Genomic DNA, 13,722 nt, shown 5'->3' on the forward strand with positions numbered 1-13,722 from the left:
AATTTCCCGTTTAAGTGCGCATTTCTTAGGTATGCACTGCCAGTTAAAAACACAATATTTAGCAGAAATCTCTGTGTTTAAAATTCTTATTTTGCTTAGAAATAAGAAAGAAACATATAAGTAGTAATGGGAAAATATTATATATTTTTATTTATTATACTTATTAAATTTAAATGAATTAAAACTAAAAGAGCCGGAAAAAAATATTTATAATAAAATGATTTTTTTAAGTAATTTAATCTATAAAAGTTTAAATTTCACTAAAAAAATGGGTAAATACCTAGGATGATGTTGCACCAATATCAAGCTAGATTATATTAAATTCAATGTTGTTTTTTACCATAATTATAGGCTTAAAACTTATATTTTATAAATACATAAATAAAACTTATTTATTATAAACCAATATAACTTAAATTTTTCATTGCTTTTATTTTAAAACAAAGCAAATGATATGATTACTTATATACATTACTATACTGTAAAATAAAGTCAATTAAGTATTTTAGTTTATAACAAATAAATTTAATTATAACTATGTATTTATATGGCTTGTTTAAAACAAAATATAATTTTAGATCAATCTTACAAGGCTTAAAATCAATATAATTCATTTGAACAAAAAAAATTTAGGCGATAGAATATCCTTTAAATATAACACTAAAATTTAATTTTTGTGTTTTTGAAAGTATTAGTATATTAAACTAGTTGAATAAAAATTTTAATGTGGCCTGCACGCCACAGTTAGCCGACCCCTGTCCTATGTAATTACCAAAAAATGTTTAGACTTTTACAACTAAATTAAAATATCTTCAAATTATATTCAAATGTTTGCCTGATGGTGCAGGAATTCTAATAATGATATTGAAATCTCTCTGAGTTAAAAATTTCAAAAAATCAAGATCAAAATTTGTGGCTAACAGATATACAAAAATAAAACAACTTAAATAAAAAAATGTTAAAATACCATTAAATGATAGAAGAATAAATTGGCAGGTGGTGGTGTATTGGTCTAAAGATAATTTTGAAAACTCTCTAAATTGAACTTTTCAAGGTTTAAACCCAGTTGGTTGACACATAAACAAAAAATATAAATTTTAAAGTACAAAAGCTTCACACCACATTATTATATACAACCAAATAAGTAAAATAAAATTTTTAGTGATTATATTAAACATTTTTTAAGCAAAATTGTACTTACTAGTTCAAAAACAATACTGTATTGAAATCTAATTACACTAAGTAACAATTTATAGTGGGAACTGAGAAGTGAGAACATCTTAGTAAAAAGTTTCCTAGAAAGAAAGTGCTACTTTAAAACTTTTACCTATTATGACATCACAATTGAAATTTTATTTAAAATCTATTTCAGCTGGGTAAAAAAGAGCATTTTTTGTTAAGGAAACTTTTTATCTTTCAGTGTTATAAATTCAACATTCATTATTCAAAGTTTCAGGGTTTGTGTCAGGCTAATTCAGGCTAAATCAGTTTTTTTGAAAAAAGTTGGAAAACGTCAGGCTAAATCAGTTTTTTTATTTAAAAACATGAGAATCTCAGTTTTTCTCAGTTCAAATGCTTGCAAAATTTTTATTTAAAAAATGTTTAGAAATCTTTTTAAGATAAAATTGAGATGTGAATTTATTTCTAAACTAAGATTTATTTATTAAATTTAAAATCAGTCAGTATTTGTAAAAATAAATGCTTAAAACGTTTTGTTGAATCACTGAAAATTTTTAATAACATTCAATATTTTGAGTAGATTATATACGTCATTATTATGGAAATTAAAAAAAAAACAATTTAAACATTACAGTTTAGTTTAACAACTTAGCTGTTTGTTTGAATTTGTTTACATCAGCTATGTTTTTCAGAGGTTAGTTGGTTAAACTATTTTAATTTCTAATTTAAAGGCTTTATACCAAATACTTTTGAGATAAAATCTCTTAGCAGTTTATTCATATATTTTACTGTTTGTTTAAAGTTATTAGAGATATTCACAACACTAAAACTTAGCTTTAAGATATAAGTACTAAGTTTTGTGGGAGTACAAATTTTAGGTACAATTTATTATTATATACAAGAATAAAATATTTAAGGTTTTTTTTTTTGTTTAAGAGTAAGCTTTTTAAATCTGATATGACATCAACAATCACTATATTTATTTAGAGTTTAGGATTTATAATTATGTATCAATTTTAAGAACTAGCCAAAATACCATAAAGAATATTTTTTTACTTATTTTTAATACTCGTGTAAGCATTTCATTTTAAACTTTAATAAAACACGACAATGCACGTTGTTTTATTATAAATCTTCTGTTTATAATGTTTTTACTTAGTGCTTAATTATACTGAAAAATTGTGTTAAGTAATAAATATTAAATTTTTACACTAATAATAGATTAGATATAACACATATTTTAAAACTTATCACTGAATTTGTTAAGTTAAGGGCATGAGGGTCAATCACCTTTTTCACAATTTAGTCATTAATTTTATTGAGTTGTAACTAAGCATTGAGTTGCTTTCAACAGGTTTTTAAAGCTCAAAATATTTTTGAGATAAAGCTGGTTGAAGTCGGAGACTACAATAGTACTAATCAAGATCCCCCAATACCTAAAATGACTTCTAAAGGAGATTTTCTTTACTTTTAAAAAATGTCAGGCTAAATTGGTCTCAGTCAGGCTAAATGAAAAAAATTTTGCGCACGAACCCTGAAGTTTATCAAATAACCAAAACAAAGTCAATAAACAACGTTTTTAGTGATATTCTAAGAATCTTTTTTTCTTTTTTCTTATATTTTTTCATGGGGTTTACAGGAAACAGGAAACCAGTCAAAACATGCCCCTGGTATAAATAGCAAGTTCTTCTACTGTTTTTACTTATGATATTTTGATTTTGAAAGTAAAATGTGTGGAGTCAGCTAGCCAGAAAAATATTACTGATGTAATGTCATTTCAATTGCATGTAGATATATATATATATAAAATACTATTTTATTTTACTTGAGGAGATTGCAATTTTTTTGTCACCGAAATCTGGTTGTAAACAAAGTATTTAATTTGCACATCTCTATTTAATTAATCTCTTTGCATTTCAGTAAATTGAGCAATCTTTTTTAATTAAGACAAATAACTATATACCTGTTAAGCAATGAAATTAAGATTTGACACAAATATCTGATTAAAATTTCTATTCAAAATTCAAATTTAATTGCTTGCTAATAAAGATCCTAGCAAAATGAGGATAATATATAGTAATAAAAACAAATTATACAGTACTTCTTTTATTATACCAACATTTGTTTCTGTGTGTTAACAGATTAACACACTTCAACTGGGTTATGAATGAAATAAAGAACTGATCTTTTATTAACAAACACTTAAACTTCTATTTTTAATAGTGATGATATATAATAATAACAAATTTAAACAGTACTCTTTCTTTATTAAACTAACACACGTTTCTTAACTTCAACAGAGTTCATAAAAAATATATACTGTAAGGAAAGAATAAAAGCTAAAGTAGGTGTGTATATGTGTTTATTTAAAATAAATATGATTAAGTAAAATAAAAACTCACATGAAAGTTGGTATTACAGGGTTGCCAATTAACCTGGAAACCTTGAATTTGATAATTTAGGAAGAAAAAAAAACTGTAGTTTGAGTAGTTTTGAAAAAGTCTAGAAAAACTTGGAATTTTGAACTAAAAACACTAAAAAACTAAGAATTTTAACAATTTTCACATGTTCAGTAATAAAGTTTTGATTTGACTCAAAAAGTCTATCTTTTAAATAAAAACAAATTGTCATGTCCGCTTGGAGGGCCTAGCAGCCCCGACAGAACAGATACTGCTTTTGAGTCACTAGAGATCATCCTAATATACTCTTACAAGATAACAAGTATTAGAATATTAGACAATATTAGAATATCAATTATTAGAATATCAAATATTAGAATATGAATATATGGAATATGAATATCATTAATGGATATCAATTACAATAACAAATACTAATAATAGTATGAAAATTTGTTAGAATATCATGAGTCTAAATAACTATATATAATAAATACTGAAAAATTAAACTATTACTAATTAAATTTAAATTACTAATTCATTATAAAACAACTATGAAATTACTAAATTTTATTATTAAACAAACTAAAATGTAAACTTGCAATTAAAGAAAATCAAGAGAGAATAACAGCATTTAAAAGATAGCAGTTCAGCATTAGATTACCAAGTTCTCTGAAGCCTTATCATGTTACTCTTAAAACATATCTTGTTACTCTCAAGCCTTATCATTCAACTCTGAAGACATAAAACCTGTCTTCAAAAACAACAAATTCTATCTTTTTTATTATCTTTCTATTAAGTCATATCTTTTGATTTTAGCGTTCTTAGAAATGTATAGCTATTTTGTACTTTTTCGAATAATAGCCTAACATTACAGTCATCATCAAAAAACTTTTTTATTAAAAAACATGTTTAAAGTAGCTTTACAGTATCTTTTCATTGTTTTTGTACAATTTAACACAGTTTCTTACCTTAAACTTGACTTTAAATAAAAAATAGACCCATACAAAAAAAAAAGTACTTTTAAAAACCTGGAAGAAATTTGGAAAACCTGGAAATTTTTTTGAAAAAACAAGGGGCAACTCTGATATTAGTTATTTATTAATTGAGTAATTAAAGTTTGTTGTTTTAGTTCTTTTTCTTTGTACTAGATTACTTATTATGTATTTAAAATAACTGTTGTGTAGTAAACTATTGTTTTGATAAGAATTTTACATATAAGTAAAAAACGACTTTTCTGCAAATTGTCTTAATTTAACTATGTATTGGTAACTTAATAATGTTATTATTTGCTTAGATATAATAAAGAAATAACCTGTTTTTATAATACATAACGTTTTGTGTTAATAATAAAACTTTATCCAAGTTAATTAACTGTTGAAAATAAAAATGCATCTACTTTCTATAATTTTCTTGATATTTTTTAATCCAAATTGGGAAATAGCTAAAAAATCTGGTTTAGCTTGGATTAAATTATTATGAATCAAATCAGTAGCAATAAAAGTAGGTAGACTCATATGGTATAAAAAAAGACTTAATACTTAGTTTTTAATAATGTTTTTCTTTAGAAATGAATTTAAGTATAAGTTTTCAAATTAAAGCAAGATTTTTCCTAGTCTTAATTGGCATAGGACTATCACTGTATGCTTTGTATGTTAAAGAATCTAAAGCTGAAGATGATAGTTATACTGCTCTTTGTGATATAAATGAGAAAATCAGCTGTTCTGCTATTTTTACATCCAAGTTGGTTAAATGTAAAAACTGAGTGTTTTTTTTTTTGAGTTTTGTTTGTTCTTTTTGTATTAATTTTAAATGTATATATACCAGGTGGGGTAGAGGTTTTGGAATATTAGAACATATTGTGGGAGAAGATCATATTTTGAATCAATCAAATAGTCTCTATGGTATATTCTTCTTTGGTATCCAAATTTTAGGTAAGATTTGAACACAATAGTTTTAAAACTTTTTCTAACAGTAGTTTTTATTGTGTTATTTTGTACAATTGGTATGTTCAGTTATTTTATCAAATTTTTACTAAAACTTTAAGCTTTTTTAAAATAAAGTATATTTTTAATGTGTAATACTTTGCCAATTAGTTGTCTATAATTTTCTTAGGTAGTTAAAATGGGAACGGGTCTTATTGCACAAGGTTACTAAATTGCACAAGGGAACAAAATTGCACGAAGACATTTATGCACCAAGGGTCAATTTCGCACAAGTTACATTTTTGCACGAGAGTAAAAAAAAACAAAAAAAACATAAAAACAGTCATTAAAAAATAAAAGATAATTAAAAAAAAGTTACTGACTGAGGGTAAGGGTTAGGGTAACAGTGATAGTAAAAATAAAAAACTAATAAATTTTTTATAATGAAATAAAAAAAGAAAAAAAAAAAAACATATATTTAAGAGGGAAAAACAAAACTACCAACCAAGGGTTATGGGTAACAGTGATAGTAAATAAAAAAATAGTAAAACAAATAATAACTAAAAAAAACAATTAAAATTAATCAAAAAATTTAAGATCTGCAAAAATGTCTTTATGCAGTTAAATCCCCTTGTGCAAAAGTATCTTTGTCCATTGGTGCAATTTTATACGCTCATACAAATTTGACAGCTACTCAGTTAAATTTTCTACGGTTTGTATTAATTATATTTAGAACTTTTTCTGTTTCTCAAAAATAATAGAATTATCTGATATTTTATGTTTAAACATATTTAATTAACATTTAATTAAATTACCATGTATTTTAAGTTTTTTAATATAATTGGCTGTTAATAGTTTACATTGTATATATTTTTTTATGTATTACATTTTCATCTTATTTCATTTTCATTAAGATACTTTTGTGCTTTTTCATGGAAAATTTTTGACTGGGTAATATTTTATTTAAATATTTATAAAATCAAAACCTTCACTAACTTTATGATTTATTTTAGCTAATTTACTTTATATTCAATACTTAATTCAATAATTTTATACAATTAAGGTCATAGGGGGTAAAATACTTTTTTTTACAAAAATTAACTTTGGCTTTTTTTTTGAAACCTTTAAGTACAAACTACAAGCCAGTATTTATAGAATTTAAATATTTTATTTAAATTTTGAGATATTTATTTTTTTTGTAAAAACTTTCCGATACAAACGTATGCAGGGTTCGTGCGTGTCAGGCTAAGTCAGGCTAAATCAGTTTTTTTGAAAAAAGTTGAAAAAACGTCAGGCTAAATCAGTTTTTATATTTAAAAATTTGAGAATCTCAGTTTTTATCAGTTCAAATGCTTGAATGTTTTTGATTAAAAACAATTAAAAAATCTTTTTAAGATCAAATTGGGATGTGAATTTATTCCTAAAAAAATATTTAGTTATTAAAGACAAAATCAGTCAGTATTTGTAAAAATAAATGCTTAAAACCTTTTGTTGAATCTCTAAAAAAATTTAAAGAACCTTCATTATTTTGTTTCAAGTAGATTATATATGTCATAATTATGAAAATTCATAAAAAAAAAAACAGTTTGAACATTACAGTTTACTTCAACAACTTAGCTGTTTGTTTGAATTTGTTTACATCAGCAATGTTTTTCAGAGCTTAGTTGGTTGAACTGTTTTAGTTTCTAATTTAAAGGCTTTATACAGGGTTCGTGCGCGTCAGGATAAATCAGGCTAAATCAGGCTAAATCAGTTTTTTTTTTGAAAAAAGTTGAAAAACGTCAGGCTAAATCAGTTTTTATATTCAAAAATTTGAGAATTTCAGTTTTTCTCAGATCAAATGCTTGAAAATTTTTGGTTAAAAAAAGATTGAGAAATATTTTTAAGATTAAATTGAGATGTGAATTTATTTATTAATAAAATTTAGTTGTTAAAGACAAAATCAGTCAGTATTTGTAAAAATAAATGCTTAAAATATTTTCTTTAATTTCTAAATTTTTTTTGATAATTTTCATTATTTTGTTTTAAGTAGATTATATACGTCATGATTATGAAAATTCATAAAAAATACAGTTAAAAATTACAGTTTAGTTCAACAACTTAGCTGTTTGTTTGAATTTGTTTACATCAGCAATGTTTTTCAGAGCTTAGTTGGTTGAACTGTTTAAGTTTCTAATTTAAAGGCTTTATACCAAATACTTTTTAGATTTTACTGTTTGTTTAAAGTTACTAGAGATATTCACAACACTAAAACTTAGCTTTAAGATATAAGTTCTTAGTTTTGTGGGAGTACAAATTTTAGGTACAATTAATTATTCTTTTCAAGAACAAAATATTAAACGTTTTTGTAAATTTAAGTGTAAGCTTTTTAATTCTGATATGACATCAACAATCACTATTTTTATTTAGAGTTTAGGATTTGTAATTATTTATCAAATTAAAGTATTAATCAAAATACTATAATAAACATTTTTTACTTATTTTAATACTCGTGTAAGCGTTTCATTTTAATAAAACACGACAATGCACGTCTTTTTATCATAAATCTTCTGGTTATAATGTATTTACTTAGTGCTTAATTAAATTGAACAATTGTGTTTAGTAATATATATAGAACTTTTACACTAGTAATAGATTAGATATAAGACTTATCTTTAAAACTTACCATTGAATTTGTTATGTTAAGGGCATAGGGGGGTCAATCACCTTGTTCACAATTTAATCTTATTTTATTGAGTTGTAACTAAGCTATGAGTTGCTTTTTGCAGATTTCTAAAGCTCAAAATTAAAGCTGAGATAAAGCTGGTTGAAGTCGAAGACTACAATAGTACTAATCAAGATCCCCCAATACCTAAAATCACTTTTTAAGTAGATTTTCCTTATTCTGAAAAAATGTCAAGCTAAATTGGTCTCAGTCAGGCTAAATAAAAAATATTTCGCGCACGAACCCTGTTTATACCAAATACTTTTTAGATTAAAACTCTTTCCAGTTAATTCATATATTTTACTGTTTGTTTGTTTAAAGTTATTACAGATATTTACAACACTAAAACTTAGCTTTAAGATATAAGTACTAAGTTTTTTGGGAGTACAAATTTTAAGTACAATAAATTTTTCTTTACAAGTACAAAATATTAAAGGTTTTTTTTTAATTTAAATGTAAGCTTTTTAAATCTGATACGACATCAACAATCACTGTGTTTATTTAGAGTTTAGGATTTATAATTATGTTTAATTTAAGTATTAGTCAAAATACTATAATTAACATTTTTTACTTATTTTAATACTCGTGTAAGCGTTCCATTTTAAATTTTTATAAAACACAACAATGCACGTCGTTTTATTATAAATCTTCGGGTTATAATGTTTTTACTTGTGCTTAATTAAATTGAACAATGGCGTTTAGTAATATATATTAAATTTTTACACTAATAATAGATTAGATATATCACTTATTTTAAAACTTATCACTGAATTTGTTATGTTAAGGGCATAGGGGAGTCAATTACCTTTTTCACAATTTAGTCTTATTTTATTGAGTTGTAACTAAGCTATGAGTTAAATATATTTTTGCTCAGCGGGCCGCATGTTTTTCTTTCGCGGGCCGCAGTTTGCCGACCCCTGCTTTATAAGAACTGTTTTCATTTTATTTATGTTTAGTTTTACTGTAGATAAGTTATAACGTAAGTAAATTTAAATGATTTTAACTGTTACTAATTGCTTTTGTCTTTTACTAAACTCTTGATTACTTTATGATTATTTAATTACTATATAAGTTTGTAAAATCTTATTACTTGTTAGCTTTGTTCTCTATTGATGAGAATTGCTCGAAATATATTTAGTTTTATTGAAATAGTGTGTCTTGTGTATCTTATTGTATAATTACTGGTAACTTATGTTTCAATATTTGAAAAATATATAACTTAAATATAGTTACAACAGATTACTTTAAGAATTCAACAAAACAGGAACAATAAGGAACCTATTGTTGCCTCCAACTTTGACCAGCTATATCTCAAAAAATATTTTGAATTTTTAAAATCTGTAAAAAGCATCTTGTAGCTTAGTAAAAACTATATAAAATAAGATCAAAAACCAAAAAAGAGTGTTTACCCCCCTATGCCCTTAATCAAATTTAACAATTGTGTTTAGTGATATATATTAAACTTTTACACTAGTAGTAGATTAGATATAACACTTATTTTAAAACTTATCACTGAATTTGTTATGATAAGGGCATAGGGGTCAATCACCTTTTTCACAATTTAGTCTTATTTATTGAGTTGTAACTAAGCTATGAGTTGCTTTTTGCAGATTTTTAAAGCTCAAAATATTTTTGAGATAAAGCTGGTTGAAGTCGGAGACTACAAAAGTACTAATCAAGACCCCCTAATACCTAAAATTACTTCTAAAGGCGATTTTCCTTACTCTAAAAAAATGTCAGGCTAAATTGGTCTCAGTCAGGCTAAATGAAAAAAAATCGCGCACAAACCCTGCGTATGGACTGCAAATTTTTCGGAGTCAATTTCTTGGAAATTTTAAATTCACTAAAAATCTATATCCTCTTTCATTTTTCAAGAAATCTTCTTCAAATTTTCAGGAAATGTTCCTTATAACAAAAGAAAAAAAAAACGTTATTTATGAATTTTAATAGTTGTAAGAAATAAAAATTTTATCACAAAAAGTAAAAAAAATATTTACAATTTTTTTTTTTAATTCCAAAGTAACGTTTTTTAGTCATTTTATAAAGGTTAGACTGAAAGTTTGAAGAAGATTGTTTGAAAAATGTAGGAGGAGATATATTTTAAATAAAATAGTCTTTTTTCGCCGTGTTAGTTTTCCCTTCCCTTAAGGAACCTATTATGCGGCCCGACTTTGACTGGTCATATCTCAAAAAATAATTTGAATTTTTTAAAACGATAAAAAGCATCTTGAAGCTTAGAAAAAAACTCTATAAAATAAGATCAATTTGTAAAAAAACATTGCTTTAATTTTGATTTTTATTAAGTTTATCTTTTAACTTTTCATTATGGTTTTTTAAATTTTCCAACAAGCTCACCCATAACTTTAAATAAATGATTTAATTCCTGATTTAAGTTATGGTTTTGGTAAAAGTAGGCCAGAGATAAACATGTTTGAAAACTAAGTAAAGTATTAAATATTTTTTGAAAAGGTGGGAAAAAGCAACTATATTTGCTTGCTCAATAAAGTTATAATTTAATTAGAATTATAAAGTTATTTTTTTATTGTTCTAAATTAAATGTAACTATTAAAAAATAATAATATTAATAGTTATAATAATAATAATAGTTTTAAGAAAATAATTAATAATGTTAACTGTTCTCAACGTAGCTAGTGAGGAATTTCGCACCTGCTTTCTCTTGGGGAAATTGATGTAATTGCTTTTTTTTGGGAGAGTTTTGAACCAGCTTATTTCCTACTAAAAATTTTACTCTTGCTCTTTATAATATTTCAATGATTACAAATCAGATAATTTTCTTAAAAGAATTATGATCATTTAAAATTTAACTACATATTTTTAATACATGATTGAAATCAATTAAGAATCGTATCTAAAAGGATGTTTAAAAAATAATAATATACAAATTACGAAAATTCTTTTTTTACAGAACTAGGTACTTATACTTTTTGACTGTGTACATTTTTATCTATTATGCCTTTTGTACGTTAAATTCTTATTGAGTTTTTTATCATATTTCTAGGTATTTAAAGTTATTATCTGAAACATAAATATTATTTAAATTTAGTAATCATTAAGTTATTAAGTATTTACATTTTTGTTTTTACTTAGTCATTTTTGTCTTTATCTTAAAATCAACTTTAAAAGCACTAAAATATTAAAGGTTTATTAAAGAGCAACAAAGTAAATTATTTTACCTACACTAAACTTAAACAAAATAACTAGAAAAAATTTATTTTATTTATGAGGACCTGGTTTTTTAATAAAATAAAATAAACAAAATTCTAGTGGTCAAGTATAAATTTGTTTAAAAGTTTACTTATTACTTTATAAAACAATGTTTTTGTGCTTGCTATATCTTTGAATTTATAAATTTAAACAGTAGTTAAAACAAAAATTAAAAATAATAGAAAGTTAGTACTGTACAATTTTTCGCTTTATAATTCCTTTAACACCGTTCATATTACTCTTCAAATTGTAATTTATTTGAACATTTGAGATAAAATAAGTGTAATGAAATATTTTATTACACTAGAAAAAATCTCTACACCACCATAAAATTGAAATATAATTTCCTATTTATAAAAATCATTTAAAAATTTTTTTCCAACTTTTCCCATGAAAACCAAACAAATAACATTATAAATTTTCAGAGCTATCTACCTATTGATAAAAAAGAAAAAAAATATTTGGAAGTTTTATTTAATTTACAAAAAATGAGAAAAAATTAAGTGTTATTTATAATGTATTTATATAAGGCCACAGTGGGTAAGACACTTAATTTATATTTTGATATTAACTTTTAAGGTTTTTCAACTAAGCTAGCAGTAGCTTTTACTGTTTAAAAAGTTCAAATTAGTTTTTGAGATATAAGAGCACATTTTGTAAAGCTCAATAGGTTTCTTATAGAAGGACCAAACTAAAAAGGCAAAAAAAAAACACTATTTAGTTTTAAGTCTATTTTTTTTTAAGTTTTTTGAATTATTTTTTATTATTTCTCGATCTAATCTTAATATCATAATAAACAATTCTAATGTAACATTTTTGATTTCTATTTTTTTTAACTTTTAATCATAAACTGCTTATTTTTAATTTCATTTAAAGTTTACGAAATGATTTTTTCTTGGAATGCAGGGAACATTTCTTGAATATTGAGGTTAATTGCTTAAGAAATGAAGGAGAAGATAGATTTATGTGTTGTTATGTGTTAGTGGTTATGTGTTGCAAGAAAATCAGCAATAATTTTTTTGACATACGTTTCTATCGAAAACTTTTTACTTAACTGACTATATCTCAAAAATTAATTAAAATTTTTGTGTTCTGTAAAAACTGTTTTCTGTTATCAAATTTGTGCCTTCAAATAAATGCCAATGTAAATAAAAAAAAAGTTGAACCTTTTATGACCTTAATTTCAAATTATTTTTTGTTTCAATCTAGTAATTTGGTATAAAAGTTATTATTTTATATATCTTGTCTATCGTGAAACTTTACCTTACATTTATAATAAAATTTGTAGATAGGTTTATTGTCTTAATGTTCTTATTTAAAACTAATTATTTTGGTTGAACTTGTTTTGATAGCAGTAAAAATGATTTAAATTTCAAATCTTTTTAAATAAAATGTTGTGGTGCCTACCAAAATTCAGTAAGTTATCATTATGTTTACAAAACGTAAATAATTAATATAATGTCAATGATGTATTTAAAACTTTTTGTTATAATTTATAAAACATTATATAAATCTATATACAGGCTGCTTTTCGGATAAGTATGCAAAGTTTCTCTTCTACATGACTACATTGGGAATTTTATCGTGCATATACCTCGCTTACATCCTCTACTTTGTTCTTGAAGACTTTTGTGTAGTATGTGTTTCCACCTACTTTGTTACTATTTCTCTGCATTATCTTAATTACCTATCATGCAAATCTGCTACTAAAAGAAAACAAAATTAGGTATATTTCTCAAAACGTTCTACTTTTTTTCAGGTAATTTAAGTTTGTTACATATGAATTTTTACAATTTATTATACCCGAAGAAAGATTTAAAAAATTACTGTATAGTTAATTTTTTAGTGCCTACTAGATTTTTTTGCTAGTTATCATGAAAAATTTTTAGACAGATATCCCTTATAACGCTGAACTATGCTATTACTTTTTAAGTGTATAAAAAACTGTTCAAAAATTTTTAAAACACCAAAAAAGTTTCCAAATTTTTTGTTATATTTTAATGTTTGATCTTTGTTATTAAACAGTGTGTAAAAATTCATTTACCCTTATATAAGATTGCCCAAACATTGTAATAACAAATGTATTTTTTGCCATTATAATTAAAAAAACTTAAACTAACAATTTATAACCGCAAAAAACTACAAAAAAAATTACTATAATAAACATCAGAAAAATCAAAGCTAATCATATTATATGTTTTATACTCTGTTTTTCATGTATTATGTAACTCTTCACACTATTAATCTTTATTACGTTGAGTTTATTGTTTTGTTAGTTGACTTACTGTTT

The 13,722-nt window shown here is 24.0% G+C and overlaps 1 protein-coding gene across 1 annotated transcript; it reads left to right on the plus strand.

Annotated features, from left to right (window-relative positions):
- Positions 1-5,148: 5,148 nt before the first annotated feature.
- LOC145838073 (vitamin K epoxide reductase complex subunit 1-like) lies at positions 5,149-13,664 on the plus strand. The gene is made up of 3 exons (XM_082945609.1): positions 5,149-5,321; positions 5,406-5,512; positions 12,956-13,664. The coding sequence occupies exons 1-3, from the start codon at positions 5,149-5,151 to the stop codon at positions 13,156-13,158; spliced, it is 483 nt and encodes a 160-aa protein (XP_082801735.1). The 3' UTR covers positions 13,159-13,664.
- Positions 13,665-13,722: the final 58 nt, after the last annotated feature.

The sequence above is a fragment of the Thalia democratica genome, chromosome 6 (genome assembly GCF_965202585.1).
Source record: "Thalia democratica chromosome 6, ktThaDemo2.hap1.1, whole genome shotgun sequence".
NCBI lineage: Eukaryota > Metazoa > Chordata > Thaliacea > Salpida > Salpidae > Thalia > Thalia democratica.

Coding starts and splice junctions, on each gene's coding strand:
- LOC145838073 (XM_082945609.1), top strand. CDS start 5,149: ATGAATTTAAGTATAAGTTTTCAAATTAAAGCAAGATTTTTCCTAGTC. Junction 5,322..5,405: donor TCTGCTATTTTTACATCCAA/GTTGGTTAAATG, acceptor TATATATACCAG/GTGGGGTAGAGGTTTTGGAA. Junction 5,513..12,955: donor CTTTGGTATCCAAATTTTAG/GTAAGATTTGAA, acceptor ATCTATATACAG/GCTGCTTTTCGGATAAGTAT.